The sequence below is a fragment of the Cheilinus undulatus genome, linkage group 23, assembly GCF_018320785.1.
Source record: "Cheilinus undulatus linkage group 23, ASM1832078v1, whole genome shotgun sequence".
NCBI lineage: Eukaryota > Metazoa > Chordata > Actinopteri > Labriformes > Labridae > Cheilinus > Cheilinus undulatus.
Window position 1 is genome coordinate 9514639 of NC_054887.1, and position 21534 is coordinate 9536172.

At 37.4% G+C, this 21534-nt stretch overlaps 1 protein-coding gene across 1 annotated transcript in view; it reads left to right on the top strand.

The window, feature by feature from the left end:
• The window catches only part of tm7sf3 (transmembrane 7 superfamily member 3), a 35055-nt gene that overhangs the window by 9659 nt on the left and 3862 nt on the right, over positions 1-21534 (top strand). The window contains exons 3-10 of the mRNA XM_041781076.1: positions 6176-6326; positions 7234-7354; positions 14017-14188; positions 14271-14448; positions 14700-14786; positions 18136-18216; positions 19443-19595; positions 19728-19828. Of these exons, the coding sequence (XP_041637010.1) occupies positions 6176-6326; positions 7234-7354; positions 14017-14188; positions 14271-14448; positions 14700-14786; positions 18136-18216; positions 19443-19595; positions 19728-19828 (1044 nt within the window). The remainder of the gene's footprint in view (positions 1-6175; positions 6327-7233; positions 7355-14016; positions 14189-14270; positions 14449-14699; positions 14787-18135; positions 18217-19442; positions 19596-19727; positions 19829-21534) is intronic.

Here is a 21534-nt window from a genome sequence, read left to right on the forward strand (position 1 = left end):
AGCTTAACATGAGTAGTGCAACAGGTCTGCATACTGTAGCGGTAAACACACTCTGTATGAGTGCCATAGAGTAGCTCCAAAAACCGAAGTTAGAGCTCCAGTTAAACGCGTCTTGTTTGCTGTCTGACAGCAGACAGAGCAGAGAGACACACGCACTCACAAATGCACACACATTAACACACGCTCATCTGTGCGTCGTGTCCAACACTATCAAAACTCATATGAGAAAAAAAGACAACAAAACGATAAGATAATCTTTTTCTTTAAATTACAGCAAACGTGTAATTGAGAGAAATATTTATTTTGAGTGTTTTAAATATGGAAGTCCTTAAAGAGGATGAGAAATAGTTTGATTTTACTGATGCAGCTCTTTCAATTTCAGTCTGTTGTAAACAGTGCTTAAAGCACTTTTAAAATAATCTACATTTATTATTATTATACTGTTTTTAATATTATTAAAAATAATTATTGTAATTGTAGGGATTAGTGCATAGTGTAGTAAATTAAAGATGTTGTAGACTGTTAAAATGAAAGGTTTGATTTGAAGAGCATCCAAATGTACAGTTTGAGTCAAAGTTAGACAAAACATACTCTGGAAGCATCAATAGCCTATTCAGTACTTAGTTCAAACATTTTTGAGTAGACCTGAATACTTTGCAATTATGACTTTCAGTTGTATAAAGGACATATTATCCACCCATGTATTTTTTTTTCCAAAATTGAAAAAAAGGGTAAAATCTCGTCTCGTGTCTCATGGGCCCAAATCTTGTCTCGTCTCATGAGATAGGTGTCTCGTCACACCCCTAATAATTATGTAACATTACGACACATGAAGCAAATACTTGGAACTATTTCTTGAGCAAACCACTGGGTGGAGTGACACAGTGCAGCAGCCATGTCTGGAGTGTAGTTCCGGCTTTGCATTTAGCTTTAAAACATCTCCTTCTGGTAATTTTCCATGATTATTTCATAGTGTGGTGAATGTGCAGGTCACAACTTGTCCACGAGAGCGTTTTAGAGTTGTTGGATTGTGTATTTGATGAGTTTGATGAGGGAAAGCCGGAATACCGTCTGCTTACATTGAGTTGGCACAGCAGGTCCGAACTCGGCAGCGCCGATCTAAAAATAGCTTGCACCGACAACTGACGGTAACGAACCTATTACTAAGACTATAGGAATTATGGCAATGGGCGAATCTGCCAAAATGTTGAAGTATCCCTTTAAAGCCTTTGGTTTCAATCAAACAGAGGCAGCATTGATGGGCCAATTCAATGATAGAAACGTATTCACTCCAATACACTTGAGCTTTCTTTGTATCATTATGTCTATTTCACTTATTCTCTTTATTTTACCACTCTTGGTTACACATTACTAAACCGAAGGATCCTTTTTATGTCTTACTTTTTAGCAGCTACTGTGGTTTTTGCTCCCCATGCTGCAGAGTCAACAAACTACACAATAGATGAAGAATCCACTACAAACATCACTGAATTTAAAATGAAAATTAGAAATGCTCTCATGAACTGATCACACGGTTAAATCACTGTTGTGTGTTTTCTGTCAGTAACTAATAAGCAGTCATTAAGTTGTAAATCCTTTACACACTTCTGGATAGTTGCTCTAGCTTACTGGCGTATTAGATAAATATAGTGGAAACCAAATCGAATGCCGTATCTATACCCACCCCACTGTCTGCACAAGATGCCGGGTTATCATACAATGGAGTTATTGTATGAGCAGTCAGACTGAGAGTCACACTGTGTGGGCACAATGCTTCTATGCTGACAGACTCGTCACACGAGTTATTTAGAGTTGACCCTCTGAAAAATATTTTTCAAAATATCTGGTTTGTGCCCTAAAATATCCGACCATCTGTTTCCTGTCACAACATATCAATCCTTACTCAGATATTGATCTTTAATGCAGTTTCTTATAAAAGAGATTCTGTGGTAAACACAATTAAGCTATAATACTTTGTACAAGAATCTGATAAATTTGGGATTTTGGACAATACTCATATCACCTTGCTGATATTACAGCCAGAGATTTTTTTAAGGCTTGAACAAAAATAGCTCTTCTACTTGTGGATTTTGCACCAGTTTTTTTGCAAAAACATGGCTGTGCAAAAGTTGGATGACAGCTCTCTTGAACAACTTTTTATGAAAGATTGTAGGGATCCTCAATCATATTTTTGCTGCCATTATCTATCGGTAGATTAGCCAATACAGATTTTTATGTTAGCTTGTTAAGCAGTTTGTGATGTGCACAGACCTCCCACAAATGGCAGCTTAACCTGAAAAGGATCATAAACCTCATCCTTGTTCAGCCAACAACGTGCTTTTACTTATCTGTCCAACAGAAGAGTACAAGACTACCAGGTCTTACCGACTGAAACTGAATTGGACCTCTAGAATAAATGAAGTCGCCTGTATCTGAATTGGAATAAGAGCATGTATTCATATCACTAAAAGAGAGAAAAGGCTTCACTCACAGAAGGCAAAGGCGAACCACACAGATAAGATCATTGCAAAGATCCTCCTCTATGCTACCAACATAAAAGGGTGAGCAGCACAGAGGGCTATCCCACAAGTGGTGCAACGTGTTCGTCAAATTGAAACTTAGAACATTTTGTCCAGAAGGCCAAGTGCTTTGGTCACTTTTTTCTAATCTGATATCACACATTATGTTGTTGTTATCAAATTAGGTTGATTCAACTGGGAGTTCACCAGTTCAGGATACGTCAGACATCAAATTGTTTCTCATTCTGTTGCAAAATTTTGTATTTAGTTGAATTACTAAAGATTTGAAAAATAACATTATTCTGAATTCTTGTTACTTTCAGCAATGATTTCAGCAATGATTTCTTTAAAATCTCTTATTTGTTCTTTTGGATGGAAACCCACATAATCAGAACAATAATTATTCTTTTTTTTATTAAGGTTAACTGTTATAACTGAGGAGATCAGTAGTGTTATACAATAGAATATCATGCATAAGTTGGATTAGCTTCGAAATGCCTACATATTTTGCTGCTGTGTTGCAGACAGTGCTACTATTCATCAAATCAGTACATCTTATGTCTTTATAGCAACAACAGTCAATCAGACACTTTTATGGCTCTTTTGATACAAGTAATGTTGAACAAAGTGCCTGACATAGACAGAAGATCTATAAAAACATAAGCACTCTCCTATAAAATAAAACAAAAGATTTTTTAAAGAACAAAACTGGAAAAACTGCCTGGGGGTTATTTGCCTCCATGAGGTATGCAATTTCTGGATTGCAGGATTTCACACATATAGATAATGATACAAGATATTGGATTTTTGCCAATATGCAGATATTTACAGATACATTCCAGCTGATGCTGATATTGACATCCATATTTAAATAAGTATTACAGACCTGAAATTTCATTCCTTTAAACACAGTTTGAAGTTGAAGGATAAGAAAGAAAGAAATTTTATGTCCTTAAAACACACTTTAAAGTGTAAGGAATGAGGACAAACAAAAAAAAGACCTCAACTGACGTTGCTTTGTCGACCCAGCCTAAAACTCCACAAACTTATTAGTACATATGGCCAAAATTTACAGTCCATATACGCTGATATTGACAGCCAAAATATCAGTTGTAAATATCAGCAGAAAATATCAGTATCTGCCGATACTGATAATTGCCTTTGTAAGCTAATATCTGTAAATAACGATATCTGGCCGAAATTACCGTGCATCCCTAATAGATAATACTTTGGTGGACCACCCAGGTACATTTAAAGAAAGATTTTATCAAGTAAAACCCTCAAATATTTAAAAAAGGTTACCAACTCAATGTCATGGCCATTTTTAGTAATAATTTTCCCTGAAAATTTCATTGTTTCACTGTTCTTGTAGATGTAAAAAACAGGAGTTTAGTTTTAGCAGCAATTAAGTTGCAGCTGACAAAGCTGATCTTTACAATGTCAAAAGCATGCTGAAGATATGCAAAAGCGTGTGCAGGCATTTGTGTATAGCAGTAAATAACCATATCACCAGCATAAGAATGAGAAGAAGAATTGGAAATATTCTGTCAGAGGCAACTAATGTTAATCTTAGATAACAGAGGGGCCAGTACTGAACCTTGTGGTGCTCCCTTGTGAATTTGGAATACCGCTGATGTGACACCCTCTAACTGAACAGCCTGTGTTCTTCCGGTAAGATGGTAGCAAACCTTCCAACAATATGCTCCAAAAGCCCAGTAGCTTTAAGAAAATCCAGCAAGATACTGTGATCTTATTCTATATTCTACAAGTGCTTGCAGCACAAATTAATAGGTACTCCTGCGGTCTTGGATGCTGGTTGCAATATGCTCCCACATCAACAATGAGCATTGACACTTTCTGCCTACCTGTTATATTTATGGAATATCAAATGAAACATTTCAAAAAGCAATTGATGTTATTTGAGTTATCTTATGAAAAAAATACTGCTGAAGAATGCCTTGTTTTGTAGGTTTATTACAAAACGAGGCAGGTTGGGATGACCCTTTTTCAACTCCTACCACCCAAGTATAGTATCATTCTGTGGTAAACATGAAAATGTATCTTTATTTCATTTTATTTTATTTTTTTCACTTTTTAAAACTTGTAACATGCTTGAAAATAAGATATATTAGGCATTGATTACACACAGTGCTCAAGATATCTTCTGTTAGTTCTGTTATTTAGTGAAATTTTTGTTTGCAAAACATTTTTTGTATAAAACAGACTCAGTGCAAAGTAGAACCTTCTGCTAGCCTTTGTACTTACTTGAACTTGCTTTGCCTTTTTTTTGACAATGAAATTGATTAATTCAGATCATGGGTTTATAAACGACTAATACGGTTTGTAAAAATGAATATTCCAGGTATTATAGTGGGAGAGTTGATTCTCCTCATTTTAACGAAGACATGAGACATCCGTTGACCTTTAAGTTACCACAGTCTCACAAGTTGTATCATAAGCTCTGTGAGTTCTAAAGGTCACTGCTCGGAGAGCTTAGAAGCACTGGATTGTAATCCTCAGCTAATGCTAACAGTAGAGTGGGTTAAAATCATAGAAATCCAAACAAAGGGCTGGGTGTTGTGATGTTTTCAGATGTTAAAGCTGTCATTACTGTTCGCTTGTGGTTGCATCAGCTCATTTATTTATGAACTGTGGGGTTTAGTCTACCAACCTATTGCGGTAGAAACATGTATGCATTTCATTCAGGGAACATGTACGTGTTTAAAAGCCTCAGAGCTCTGCATAGCTGACTCATAAGAAGACAGGAAAGTATGTAGGTTTCATTCTTGATCATACAAGATTACAGTGTAAGCCATGCTAGCAGCATAGCTGAAGGAAGCTAGGATGGCCCCTTATTTTGTCCAGGCTGAAACATTAAACAAAATAACTAGTGTAATCAAAGATTTTTTTTTTTTTTTTTTTTTTTTTTTTAACACAGAATTTCTTTTACATAGTTCCACTTTCTGCAACCATGCTGAGCAGTTGTTGGCCCAATCTGCTGGGCTGATAGCCTTTGAAAGGATACAAGTCCAAAACAGGACATTGCGTCCCAAAACTTGCCAGACTCTTTGTTTCCTGTGTGACACCAAATGGTCACACTAATTTAAAACTGAACACTTACTGTGATTTTTTGTTATCCTTGCTAAGTACGCCGTCAACAGCGTAGAAAATTCTTGCAGCATGAGTGTGTAGGTGTAGTCATCAACCCTGTTAGTCATGTTTATGAAGAGATAGTTGTTTTGGCTTAAATTGCAAGTGACAAGAGACTTTCAAAGCATCCTTTGTAGTAAGTAAAAGAGCTCACAGGTAGAAAGCTCTGAAAAAAATATTTAGGCAACAAGTTAACAGCCAATCACAGCACAGTAGGGCAGGTTTTTGCAGAAGTGCTGTGGGAAAAAGAAAACTCAGATGGTGAACTTGATACAGTAAAATACTGTTCTGCCAACCACCGGCATGTCAGTATTGTTAACTTTGCTTTTAGTGTTGGCATTCACCTAAAGTTTGCTGTGCCTAAACCTCACAAAGCTGCAATCATGTCTGTAAGCAGTTTGTCTTGTTTTCATCCTATATATTGGGATGTTATGCAACTGTGTGCTTGTTTCTTTTTTTTATTTTTATTTGTGTGTTTGCTGATACAATCATTTTATTTGCTTCAGGTTCCAGACCTTGGTCTCTCAGTAACAGCAGTGGACTCTGGGCTCCTGTCAGCTCTACTGCCTGGCCAGTCAGCTCTCTCCTTGTTCCTGTCGTCTCCAGAAGGTGACCCTGTGGCAGGCACTGGGGTCATCCTCCCATACACCAGCACTGGTATTTCCTCGTCTGTCCTCTTTTCAGTGGAAAAAATCCTTTAAGCTCAGTCTGACAAAAGAAATTTAAAAACAAGGAAGTTGTAGCTACTGTTCTGTTTCTGCAAAACCAAGGCATAGTTACTTTCACAACAGACTTAAATAGCTCAGAGTGATTTGTTCTTCAGGAAGCTCACGCATATCACTGATTGTACATGTTGCGGTTGCTCTGAAGACTTCCTAGTGTGCTGAAACTAATCCACAACAGGCCATCCTGACATGGCTGTCTGTAAAAATTTTGTGTCAATTCTGATATTAGACTCCATTATTTTATCTGCATTAGCTGATTCACCAGCTGTACTTTCCATTTCCCATGATGTCTCCTCTCCTTTTCTCTTTGAAATAAGTGCAGTATAATCAACTGCTGCTCAATATTAATCAGCCCCCACTCCAACATAATATTCTTGGCTTATGTTACCATAGTTTCCTGTACATAAACAAGCAGGAAAAGTGGTGATGAGATCAGAACTAGGATAAAAAATGTACTGTTGTGAAGTGTTTTGGCAGAGTATTGCAGAGCAACATGGACACACCAACTCACAAGTATGTGGTGCTCACAACAGTGTAGTCCACGATACTGTAGCTGTGACATAGACTCAATGCAGAAGCAAAAACCAGGCTTTAGTCTCTATCACAGATGCCCTGAGATGACTGTTTGGCAGCAAAAGCTCAGACTTATCCTGAGGTAGATGATTTGGAGAACATCCATGTCATAGAGTGACCCAGAGGCCCAACCTGCCAACTCTCAAAAACAAAACTTTCAAATAGATTCTATTAAATGTAAGCGAATAATCTTTAATAAAAGCTGACAGTAGGCTTCTTGGGGACTTTCTCAAATCATCCATCATGTCCTTTGTTTTTTTTTTTAGATCCGGTCCCTGGAGCCTGTAACACAGAGTTCAACCTGGACATTGACCCAAACGTCTACATCCACTACAACCTCTATGAGACCACGATCCGCTTTGCACCAGCAAATTTAGGATATCAGAGGTAAAACCAAAATGACTGGTATACCCTCTTCAACTTCCTGTTCAGCCTGTTCAGATGAAGTTAGCAGCTGCTCTGCCAAGAGCTGTTAAACCACCTCACTGTTTGTGTGCTTTGCATGCCCCCCCACCCCCCGCTATATCTGATAGCGCCTACTTCATTTTTTCAAGAGTGTCTGTTATTTTTCAAATGTGTCTGAAGGGAAGATAAACAGAGGCACATCCACCATTTTATCCATTTCCCGCTCATGTGTAGCTTCATACACACCTCTGTTTTTAGCTTCTGTTTATCTGAAGGGTTAATGCTTTTGAGGAAGGAAAGGTTTTGCATGTTTGCAAGAAGTTTTCAGTTCTGTATTACATTTCGTGCTGTGGTTGGGTTTAAGGGAAGGAAGATACAGTGAAGGATTATGTCATCGGATAAAGCAAACTTCGCCACACATAAGGTTTAAGACCTTTTGGGGGGGCCTGTTTTTAGATTGTTAGCAGCATTCTTGAAATGTGGCAAATCTAATTTTCAGCTCATTACTTTTGTTTTTTTTTAGACAAATAGTTGTATCTTTGTTGTCTGTCTTTAGTTGAGTTCACTTGAGGCGAAACTTGCTTGACGTGTTTGACTTTGTGTGATTTACAAATGCATCATGTGAGAAGTGCACATGATGACCACACCTTTTGTAACTTTAACATGAGCTTTAATGTAAACAGAACCTGTAACAAAAATATGTTTATGGTGGAGCTGCAGGAAGATTTCTGAAAACAAAAACCAAAACATTAAATTAGTGATGCCCTGATCTGGTGACATAGAATTGGTTTTAAATTGCTTTTAAATTGGTTAAACATTTCAAAAAGTCTAATACATACAAGAGGGTCTGTCAGACAACACCACTGTCAGGACAGCAAAACAATGCAAAAACTTTCAAAATAAAATCAGATTACACTTCCAGATAGGGTTGGATTGAGGTGTAGGGTTTAGGGTTATGGTAGGATCAACCTCAAATATCTTGAACTTCAACTTTTACTTTAACTTTATTGTCCCCTAAAGGAAATTTGCACTGCAGACAGTTAAAATATAAACCTGAAACTCAACACTTCAATGCATAAGCACAAAATACATTAAAGGAGAACTGAAGGCAGAACCATCCTTAAAATACATCTTCAGACATCTGTAGTGAAAATGAAGCGCATCATATTTGTTGATTTTTAGAATTTAGGTGTGTAATGGCTTGAGTTACGAATGAATTTTCTTGTTAGAATTAGCCTTTGGCAATCTGAATCCCCTGCCAGAGTGCAAGAGCTCACATTCAGCATGCAGAGGATGATCAGGACACTGTATGATGTCCTGAACCTCAGACCTCACTCTCTTGTTAAAATTTAGAGACAGATTAGGTAGTTTAATACCAATAATTTTACTGGCAATCTTAAAAATGTGTTCCAATATCTTTTTACCTCCTAGTGAGAGGCTACCAAACCAGCAGATAATGGCAAAGGTTTGGGCAGATTCAACCATGAAGTGATAGAACATTGACCAAACTGGTTGAGCTTCTGGACGAAATGCAGGCGCTGCTGTTTTTTTTAATAAACTTCATCAGTGTTGATGAATTAAAAGACAGCTTATTATCAATGACAACACCAAGGTACTTGTAGCTCTGAATGCGCTCCATAGTCTCCCCTTTAACTGTTGGTTAAAGTGGAGGATTTGAGTTGGTTTAGGAATAGCCTGAATGACAGTAATTTTTTAAATTCTAAAGCTGAAGTCTTTTCACAGCAAAAGTAACTAACCTGACTTGCAAAACCGGATTACAACTAAGTTTGGGAGTTTAATATATTTACACAAATGCATAGTTTTTGTAACTCTCATAAATCATAATTAACATAAAAAACATAACACAGGGCTGTAAGTGGTCTGCTATGTTATTTTTTTTATCCTCTTTTGCCCATCAGCACTTCTGAATGGAGTATATAATAATGTAACCCAGTGTTATTAACTGTATAAATAAATAGAAAACGTCAACACAGATCTCTGTAGTATGAATGGCAGTCGAAATGTTATTCAGCCATCACTGTCAACTCCTGTCACCTTCACAAAATGGTGCTCTTTTCTCTTACATCTCTTCTACTCTCATAGCTTTTGGTAGCCCTGATGGCGGCTTTTTCTCTGGCTCAACAAACATCAGCGGCCCACTGGTCTTTTCCTTCCCCAAAACTTAATGGGAGCTTATCAACTGTCATAAGTTTTGTTTTCAGCAGGCTTATCTTCTCCTCTCTGGTATCACTACAAATGGCATGTGCTTAACGGCGCTTAGGCTAATGTTTTGGTTTTGCCTTTTGATTGGCATTTCTACTAAGAGTTGCCATAGCTGTTGAAAAGCAGGTGATGCAATAATTAGGCTCACTGTGCTAATAAAGACAGAGCCATGGCTGGAAAGGATTTACCTCTGTGTACCATTCATCATTTTCTTACATTTTGTTATTTCATTCCAAATATATTCAGTTTGGCAAACCCAGAGATTTCTAGCACACATTCCCTGGTGGATCAGATAAAATATTACTGCTCAAAATAGTGTGTGCACTGTGTGCGAGTAATAAAACGCTACTGGAGTAATCACTATCCCTGCTAGTGCTGGAGTACTTATCGTCAGATCTCTCCATTGAGTCAGATGTTACTGTTAGCTATGTTCTCTCACCTAATGCAGCTAAAGCTAGCCACCATTTGCATAATTACATCACTAACTAACAGCAAATTGTGTCACTCCTGTCAGAGGTGGTCTGCAAGAGGGAGCGTCTGAGAGTAGTGGTCTGCAGCCAGATGCCTGTCAATAAGTAGGGCTTGGTGATATGGCCTCAAAATAAAATACCTGATTTTTCATGCAAAACCGGATTTATGACTTTATTAATTTGTGTGCAAGTTTAAAAAACCTTCAAAGGAAAATATAGAGATTTCAAAACATTTTCTTTTATTCACTCAATAACATTTAACTAAAGTAAACTCAATTTTCCTTTCAAGATTCAGGTGCAAGCTTGCACACACCACAGGCTGTACCAACTATCACAGGTAGTTCTAGGTACGCTGGATGGAACAAACTTCAAGCTGTACTATTATCAGTTTAAAGTAATAAATGACGGAGAAAGAATGATTTCAACTTGTACCAAACCATGACCCCAAAGCTGAGGTATGAACCAAACTGTGAACTCTGGAACCCTTATACCCCTTCTGCTTAGTCAACTTTTTGGCCACATCACTGACAATATTCAATGCATCAGTTTTGGTGGAATACAATAAATTACCCCTTGTTTTTGAACAAACAGATCCCTTTCCTATGATAGCATTATTCCATCATGTAATCGTCAAATTAAATCACTTCTTCTTACAATGTTCTGCAAGTATAAATAAATTAACTTTGGGTTAGACACAAACAGCAACATCAAATTAATGGAAATTAGAAAATGAAATAAAACCAAAGCATTGAAATGACAGCCTGCACGTAGTTTATTACTTCCTCGTTGTAAAAGTTTATAGCAGTTTTGTAATGACAAAAGTTAAACCAGGTTCATCATGTGTTTGGCTTCTATCTCTGCAGCAGACAAATTTATGCCGACTGAATACACCGAAGACCGCTGTCACAATTACATCTTCAGTTATCATTACCACTCACTAGGGGTGCACCGATTGCAATTTTCTGGCCGATCACCAATCACTGATCTTTAAAAAGCCTGACCTGCCGATTCCGATTTTGGCCGATACCATTTTTTTTTTTTTTATAACTGACAGCATACACCTTCAATGTTCCAATCTTACTTTTATTGAATAACATTGAACAATACCCGTGAAAAAATACAAGCTTGTTGTTTTAACTGCACATGGGGTAGTTCTCTCAAATATAAATGAAAAGTTTAAAGCATTGCTGTCCAAACTACTAAATTATATCAGTTCCTTTAGTCTTTCATTTTTCACATTTTAGTAGGTAGAGGCATATAAAAACCGATCTTATCCACTGATCTTATTTACAAGGATCGGCCGATCGCTGATGTCCTAAAATGAAGGAAATCGGCGCCGATACCGATTTTGTCCGATCAATCAGTGCACCCCTACCACTCACGCTTAGCTCTACAAGTGCAGTTCAGTCAGTGCACTGATAAAGCACAGAGTTACATAGAATTACATCAGAAAAACAAGTGTCAAGTTTGACTTTTACCGACTTCACACTCTCTCTATCACACCCACTCTCTTTACTCCCCCAACTCTGCTCTCGCCTTTGCTTCAGTGTGTGAGTTAAATGTTCTTTAGACATTACTTTTGCAACTTTAAATCATGCGGATCAGAGACTGGTTTTACAAGATGATGATTTTTTATATTTTTAAAGCTTTAAGAAACAGTATTGAAGACACATGCTCAGTTTAGTTTATTGTTTAATTGACAGCACAGCAAGCTATTTTATTCAAAGTACCTCCATTATCAGGGCCTCAAAGTATTTGAACAATGTTGAAAGTTAGGTATATCATCATTAATGCATTAAGCTTGATCAATACAAGGTTTGTAATTAGTGCATTAGTCTTTTTTTAAAATTTCATTAATGGCAGGCTTTAGTACACTTTCAGCACACTTTGGTTAAGCCATATGCAGCGTCTCACTGCAGCTACAGTGATGTAAAATAAGTCCAAGACTGCTCTTTAATGTCTCATTTTAGTTTGAAAAACTTAGTGGACAAGTCGAGCCATCTGCAGCTTGTGTTATCAAACACTTACCTTTTAGCTTTCCCCTTTTCCCTTTTCAATCCATATCAAGTTCCTTTTTCTGTGGTTAAATTTATGTCATAACTTAACTCTATCCAAAGTTTCTTATTTTCTTTCAAAATAAAAGCAGGTCTGTATCCAAACAAAGGGGTAAATTATCCTCAGTTTGTGACAGTGGTTTTCAGGTGGTGGGTCAGGACCCAAAGATGTGTTGCAAAGCTCTTTCCAGTGGGTCGCAAATGTGTGCCAGGAGAAAAAATATGGCAGAAGTTCTTTGTACAGAAGCTTAAGTGGACCCCCTTGACATCATCACAAAGTTTCCTCCTCCCTCTCACTTTATGTGTCTTTATGTGTATGCCCTAAAATATATGAAGAATAGGCAGAATAGGCCCTAAAAGTAATATACAATGTTCCTTATGATCGAAATAAGAGCCAGGGTTTATGCAATATTGAAATACACACTTATTAGTCCAGAACTCAAATAGCATGGTGGACAACTGTATGATCAAAGAATAAGTTAAAGAATAAATACTAATGCAGCTGTCTTTAATAGTCCTTATTATCCAAGGAATTTAAAGAAAAAAAGCTTATTGTGCTTTAAGCAAAGCAGTCCTCCTGAATGAATGTGCTTGTTGTAGAAGTAAGATTTACTTTCTTAAAGAAAGCACTTAATCTCATGTAAATACATTTCCCTGACAAACTCATTTACAAGTCAAATACCGTGATGGAAATGTAACAGAGTTGTACAACAGTATAAATGACTCATAGTGAGATCCCATGATGAGAAAATGCTGTTGTCTTTGTTCTTAAATACTATAACAAACACATGATTGCTGTGCTGTGGTGTAAGATTAAAACATAACTACTGTGAATTAATCACAATAAATCAGATATTAAGTTTGTGAGAAGCTTTGCGTTTAGAGGCAGACTAACACAATCTTCCTTGTTCTAATTCCTTGGGTTGTTTCTTGTTTTTACAGTTTTAGTAGTGAAGTGAGTATACAGTGGTATTTTAATCTGCACGATCATTCTCTGTTTCACACACAAACACCTACACATCTGCTCTCTACACACTCTCTTTGCAATATGCCCACATCTTTCTGTCTGTCTGAATGTGTCTACTCTATTGGCTGCCTTCATCAGTAGTATTTTCATATTTCAGCTTTTGTCAAGTCTGCAAAACTGCAGTGGATGGTTATATTCCCAGGCACCTATGATGCCAGTTGTCATGGTGCTGTGCATTTAATCTGTATTAATAATTACCTCCGCCCAGGAGGTTATGTGATTGGCAGAGTTTGTTAGTTTGTTAGCACCATAACTCTAAAAGTTATGGATGGATTTTGATGAAATTTTCAGGAAATGTCAGAAATAGCATAAGGAAGAACTGATTAAATTATGGGAGTTATCCAGATCACCGTCTGGATCCAGGAATTTTTTTAAGGATTCTGTACTATTGGGAGATAGGGCAAATGGCGGAGGTCTGCACTCTCCGAGTGCTTTTTTAGTTTTGGATTGTTTTTTTTTCTACACCACTTTCCACATCATTATGCAAATGGCATTTTTCTCTTATTTTCCTAAATATTTATGCAAATGACAGAATATTTTTCAAGTCATCAGCCATTAGAGCATAATCCAAATGTTTTTGAGCAAACTTCCTAATGATAACCATTATCTTTTTTAAATAAAAACTTCAAAATGCACTGTTCCACATTATTATAAATAAATAAATTATAAACAGAGTTTTAAAAGATTTCATAGATTTCATTTTAAAGAACTGAAAATGGTGATTCTTTGAATTTGCAGCATTAGGAGTTCATATTTACTTAAATCAAAAGCTATTTCAATCAAAAACATCTTAATGAATTTATCCAAATGAACAAGGTTAATTTTGCAGCCCAAATAAAAGCACATTACTAAGTCCTCTCTCTCTATCAGGGGAGATGATCCTCCTCCCTGTGATGAATCCACAGAGCCCAGCACACGCTGGCGGCTGCAGTACGACATCTACCAGTACTTCCTGCCTGAGAACGACCTATCAGAGCGCAGCCTTTTTCGTGGCATCCAGGAAGTGGCAGACGTTAATGGCATGATGGCAAATGGCAAACAGGTAGGGCATCAATAACACAATCTGGAGTATATTTTCTATTAGATGGCATTCAAACTTGCTGCAACTGTTGCTCTCTCTGCAGGTCATGACACTCTTTTCATCAGATTTGACTAAGGCCGTCTTTAACTCGATCCCCGGTCAGGGCGTCATCTACTCAGTCATCGTCAGAGACCCTTTGCGGAACACCTCGTCCTCCTACGTCCCCGTCCACACTTATGCCTGCAGCTTCGCCTCCACTCTTGATGGCTGCCAAACACAGGGTGAGCTTTATGGTTCAAACACCACAACTGGATTTTAATCTGATTGCTTGTAATCATTCATGTGTTGGGTTTGTGAAACATAAATGTATTTGCTGTTTTCGTGTCAGCTTCTGATAAATTAAAACACTCCTTTAGAAGTATCAGGAAGCTTATAGTAAATACTATTAGAGAAAGTTTAACCTTTAAACTCTCTGCTTTGAACACTAATAATGATTAGAATTAATCTTTTAATATCTGTTGATTGTTTTCAGGAAAAATATCCACAAAGGTTTTCTTCACCATCGCTGGCTTGGCAGGCCTGTTCGTTTGCTTCTTTGGACACCGTTTTTTCAAAACCGGTAAGCTGTTTGAAAATACAGAATGCATTTTTTTGTCGTCATTATCTCGCATATCCTAAGTAACACCCTAAGTAGCATATTGCTTCAAAAAATCAGCACCATAAAACAAGGAAAATAGCAATTACATGAGAAAAGAAAACTTAAAAAGGCAAGTAAATAAACTGTCACCTATGAAGATTTTTTTAATTTGGCTGCATAGAGCACACAAAGACAATGCAGTTGTCATTTACAATCATTGATGTTGTCTTTCGCACATCCAGCTGCTTTCAAAGCAATTGTACTTGGAGGGGTCTGGCTGCAGACTGCAGGTCTCAGATTCCCTCTCTTACAGACTACTACTGTGAGACACTGCCTCTGTCAGAACAGAAGTGATGTAATTTGCCAGTACAATTATTTTGTTGTTTTTTGTTTTTTTTTTTCAAATTCAACTTTACATTTAAACAAAGTCTAACAGTTACATTAATGAAATAACCACTTTGCAAACATTACAGACCAAGCAACACTGCATTAATAAAACAGAAAAAAAGGTCAAAGGTCTAATCCAGGATTAAATTATGTATAGACTCATTTTAGAAATAGTTACGCAAACGGTGGCTCGCTTTAGTTTTGTTTGCTTCAGCTAAAGCTGACATATCTACGCTAGCTATGTAATCAATATTACTATGTAAACCAATGTAGCTAAGTTAGCTTTAGCAACATGGGCTTTAGCAAGGGTAGCTAAAGATGACATAGCTACATAACATTAGCTACGCAGCTTCGTAGCTAGATATTCATGTGCTTTGTGAGCTGAGCTCTAGATCCATTATCTACGTAGCTCCATTATGTACGTAGCTTACACAGCTAAAGTAGCTGCATTTGCTATGTTTGAATAGTTTTCATGGAGGAAGAGATTTTTAACTGTAAGCAGACTGATTACTCTGCTTTATTAAATGTTTTGTAATTATGTTTTGCAGGCCAGGTTTGAACATTGTAACTTTTGGTACCCTAACCCCTAATGGAATCCAATTTTATTTTGAGAGTTTTAGCATGTAATTACGTTCTTACAAAGACAGCGTCTCACATGAACAGTCTGCAAGAGGGGGCGTCTGAGATGTGCAGTCTGCAGCTGAATGTCTTGGATGCACTTGTACCAAATTTTGCTTAAGTGTTTGGTTTGATCTTAAAAAATGGAACAAAACATGATCAAACACAAGCCTTGGGAAGACGTCCAAGCATCTTGAGAATTTGCACATTATCATGGAAAAACCCACTTTGCTATCCCAAGATGACAAGTTTAAAAAGTCAAGGTCTAATGAAACAAACTCAACTCAATTGTTATCACAGCAAAGCAGACTAAAATAAAATATCCAAATGTACATCTGCTTTAAGCTTCCATACACCCTGGGCTATGCCTCAACTTTTTTCTTCCAGGCACACATTTGCTTCCCAATAAAAAGTCCTGAGCCAACACCTGAAAACCCCTGCTCGAAACTACCTGGACAGATTTGAAAAAACACAGACAGTCAAACCTGTAGATGTTCAAAAATGATAGACACAGCATGAGATTGTATTTGTTTTTGAACATTTGCCAATTGCATACAAAAAGGGAATCAGAGTGCAAAGCACTAGAGATGTGTCATCATAGACAGGCTAATATTGTTTTTTCCTCTGCTTGTTTCACTTGATAAGACGAAAGAAATTTTTAATGTGCACAGTGTCCCTCAGTGTCAAACTAGATTCTTGTCTCTGCTGCAGTGGAACCAGTTCAGCTGATTTAAGTTCAATCAAAAGATCAAACAGTGGTCACAGAGAGAATGACAGAAATTATGCGATTCAGAGCAGCCCTGTTTGGGAAAAAACTGAAATTTGCCTAGAGAAGGGCCACGTCCAGGCCAGTAAGCTTCTAGGGGAAATTTGAGGGGATGCTCAGATTGGTTTGATCCTTGGTGCACCCCAAAATAAATGAATACTACTTCCTCCCTAGCTCCTTATTTAAACAAGCAAAATATGGGCTGGACAAACTGTAAAAGCGATTGCCTTTATTAAGTGTGCAAGAAAATTTTCAAGGTGTACCCTGATGGCATTTGTGTCAAAATGGACTAAACACACTCTGTTTGTCTATTTATCATAAAAAGGAGAGAATAATTGTATAATTAAAGGTGAAGTGGAAGAATAATTTCAGATTTTACTGGGCAATATGCATAAATTCAGTCTTTAGTGCTTAAAAAAAAGAGGAACTTTGCTTACAAGTGCAGGAATTTGCAGAGGAAACAGCTTATTGTGCTTAAAGTAAAGCAGTCCTCCTGATTGAATGTGCTTGTTGCAGAAATGAGATTTACTTTCTTAAAGAAAGCAGTTTATCTCATGTAAATACATTTCTTTGACAAACATTCACAAGCCAAATACCATGATGGGGCTGTAACAGAATTGTACAACAGTCCAAATAACTCATGGTAATTTCCCATGATGAGAAAATGCTGCTGTCTTTGTTCTTAAGGCCTAAAGAAAACACATGATTTCTGTGCTGTGGTGTGAGATTAAAACATAAAACTGTGAATTCTGAATGTATGAAGAGATGAAAAGGATCAGATGCTTGAAATAAGAAACTGTGACTTAAATTAAGCACTGTGCTACTTGTCAGAATTGATCAAAGAGCTTTATAATTCTGCTAATTCCACTTTCAAGCACTGAATTATGTACATACAGAAATAAAACTTTAGCAACAAGTTATACTATGCCATTAAGAAAAGTAAAGATGAAAAACCTATAGAAAGATTAAGGATTGTTGCACTAATGTCATTTTATGCACTGTGATAAAATTCTTTAAATTTGATTAACTAGCATACATTCTAAGATTAAAGATGAATCTTAGTTGGCTTACTTCTAGTGCCATTTTCCTTTTCCTATTTTAAAACATAAAAGTTATCTGGGGTCACATTCATGACTCTCCATAAAAATGGCTCAGACAGAAACACAGCTCTGGTGTGTTGCTGACAGGATACACTAAAGAGGTGTGGAGAGATTTAGTTAATCCTGTCTTGTTTCCATTTAAAAGTCAATGCTGAAAGAAATATCTGAAACTGAGCTCTCTGGGTGCGGCAGTGGCCTTCTTGGCATGTGATGCAGAAATATATTTGTTCCAATCTGAACCCATGACTGCGTTCTGCTACTTCTCTTAGTAGATCTGAAAAATCTGAAAGTGACAGCGTCAGAAGATATGATACAGTGGAAAATCCTCATCCTGTACTGTGTGGTTTCATAAACATGCAGGAGCTGATTTTCAGGAGCATCAAAGATGTTCATGCAAACATGTCTGACTGGAGTTTAATGAAGTTTTATTTCCTCTTTTTTTTCTCTGTCTCTGCTGCAGAACTCTTCTGCATGGGATTCAGCTTTGCAGCGTTTTTCTTCTTTGTGCTGATCACAAGGACAACACTACTGGACTATGACAGTGAGTATTTTTCACTTAATTCATCTGCAAACCTTCCTGTCTGTCACTTTGTAGTTGTAAATATGGAAATACAAAAATTGAGAACCTAATTCTCAATCAAGAACAGGGCTTGGCAGTAGGGACCAAAAGACAAAAAAATTAGCTGAATGGTGATTCATGACATGTATCTTGACATTTGTTTCCTGTAAAGAAATATAAACAAAGTCATTGGAAATATAGACATAGGCTGCATGCACTTTTATCAACAGCCAGCAGTACAACGTCCACTAGTGATGTGCCTCGGTAAATATTTTCACATCCTGTTAAACACAAATTCTGATTGTTTTTGGTCATGTAGACTTAAGTCAAATAAACATTTGAGCTTTTATTTTGTTAAAGACTGGGATCAAAGCAACATTGGGTAAACTAGTAGCTCCCAAAGTGGGGGTCAGAACCCCTCGGGGGATTGTGACACACTAATGGTTGCATCACATGATGCTTTTCAAAAAAAAAAAAAAAAAGATTTAAATGACTGAATTTACCTTTTTTAATGGAATATCTCAGACTATGAAGCACTGATTTCATAGATTTTCCATCTTTGTTCCCTCTAGACATACTAGTATTATGACAAGCCAGTCTTTACAAAATGGTGCACAGATTGGCCTAGCAGTTAGGTACGTGGACAGCCTAAGCTCAAGTCTGGCCTGTGGCTGTTTTCCCACATATCATTCCCCACTCTCTCATGTCTATTCCTGACTCTTCCACTGTCCTCATAAAGGCATGAAAAAGCTCAAAAATAATCTTTAAAAAGATAATTATGCCAAATGTTTTTTTGCTTTGCTATCACCATAGAAACCACACTGCTGTTTTATTCATTAAGAGGCAAATAAGTTACTTAGTGTCTCATAAAGACGCACATGTAAATGTTAAGTGTCTGTTGTAGACAGACAAAGAGAAGATGGGAGAGAAAAAATATCTCCTGGTCCCTGAAAGGTTTCCTTTACATCCTAACCTGTAGACTTGTTACAGCTTCACAGCCCTACACAAACACTGACAGCCATAAAAAAAACTTGAAATTCTGGTATTGTGACACCTCTAGTATGAAGGAATAAAGATAAAGCATGTTAAGGAGTCTTCGTGTTGGTGTCAGTATCTTTAAAATCCCCCCCAAAATCTCCATACCTATTGCTGTAAAAAGAAAAAAGATATCATCCCTAAAGTAACCCCCCCCCCCCGTGTTTTTACAGTCCGTCTGGCATTGTCAGCAGTGATTGGCGTCGTGGGTGGCGTCCTCCTGGTGACAAGTTGGTGGCGTTTTGGTTCAGTCATGGCTTGCATCATCGTGGTTGGACTGATGTTGGGTTTCCTCCTCGCTGCCACAGTCTTCTTCACTCCTCTAGGTATGGAAACTACAACATCCTGTCACTTAGTGCATTAAAACTTTGTGTGGCTGTAAAAACACCCAGTCATGGTCAAACTATGAATACTGCTGAGTTATGTATACTTAGTGTCTTCTGTGTTTCTTTCTTCAGGTGACCTAGATGTGTTCAGGCGTTCTGATGCAGTTTTCTGGGTGACGTTCTGCTGCATCATGGTCATCGTTCCGCTCTTCTTTGTGCGGTGGCCCAGAGAGGTAACTGATTTCACACCTCAACCCACTCACTACTAGTTAATTACAGATTAACCTTCAAACTTTGATGCCCTCTAGTGGTAGTATTGAGACCAACACAGTCATATTGCTGTGCACTGTTTTCTGTGAGTAACGTTTTATGTATTTGAAGCAGTAGTTCCTCTCTTATAGTTTCAAGCTCAAGTTGGACTGCATGAGTATTCATTTAAAAAAAAAATCACATCTCTGTTCATACAGTGTCGATAAAAAGTCTTCACCCCCTTGAATGTTTTATCCTTTTATTGATTTTATAAATCAGTCATGGACACTATAATTTTGCTTTTTTGACAAAAAAAAACCAAAAACAAAACCCAAATCAAACGTCTTTAATTTAAAAGTGAAAACAGAATTCTACAATATCAGATAAACTTAAATATATATAAGGCAAAATATTACATACATAAATTTTCACCCCCTTTTAAAGTGACTGACTTAATTCAGCAGAGGTCCAGCCAATTGGTGCTAGCAGTGTCACAATTATTGAAATGGAGATCATCTGAGTGCAGTGAATATGTCTCAGGTGATTGTAGTATAAAGAAACCTATGTCTGGGAGGTCCAGCCACTGGTTAATCAGTATTCGTGGCCTTCACTGGAGGTCAGTTAACCCCATCATCAAGAAATAGAAGAAATATGGCACATTTGTGAATCTGCCTAGATCAGGTCAAAAAACTGAGTGGCCGTGCAAGAAAGACACTAGTGAGAGAGGCCACCAAGACCCTATGACTACTGAAAGAGTTGCATGCTATAGTAGCTGAGATGGAAGAAACTCTGCATTCAACAGCTGTTGGCTGGGTTCTTCATCATTTAAAGCTTTATTGGAGAGAGGCAAAGAGAAAGCTACTGTTGAAGAAAACTCAACTAGAGTTCAGCAACTCTTCATGTTGAAGTGGAAGAAAGTTCTTTGGTCTGATTAGACCAAAATGATGTGCTTTGGCCTTTAGACAAGACACTATGTTTGGTGGACACCAAACACTACACATCACCACAAACACACCAGCCCCACTATGAAGCACAGTGCTGACAGCATCACTCCGTGGGGATGCTTCTCAGGAGCTGACCCTGGAAGGCTTGTAATGGTAAAAATAATCGAGCTAAATGTAGGAAAATCCTGGAAAACAATCTTATTCAGTCTGCAGGAAAACTACTACTTGGGAGAAGAATTATATTCCAGTAAGACAATGACCCAAAGCATACAGAGTAAGCTGCACAGACCTCTCCAGACAGACTCAGTGCTGTGATTTCAGCCAAAGGTGCTTCTACTAAATACTGACTTGAAGGGGGTGAAAGTATATGCACATACTTTTTTACATTACATATTTATTTGACTGACATTACTTTGTAGAAATCTGATTTCACTTTGACATCAAAGAGGTTTGTTTGTTTGATTTTTTTGTCAAAAAGCCAAATTATATTGACTATGTCTGATTTATAAAATCAGTGAAAGAGTAAAACATCCAAGGGGTTGAGACACTTCATAGGCACTGTAAGACATGGCACTATATTTAAACAACCTGCCACTGCTTTACTCCAAAAGTCTTTGGTTGGGTACTGTGTCTGTTTCAGACTAGACAAAATTATGAACTGAGTGTTTTTAAGTCAAGAAAACCCATTCATGCATTGATGATAGAATTGACTTATCGGTGAGTGACACATTGTTTTACTACTGCTA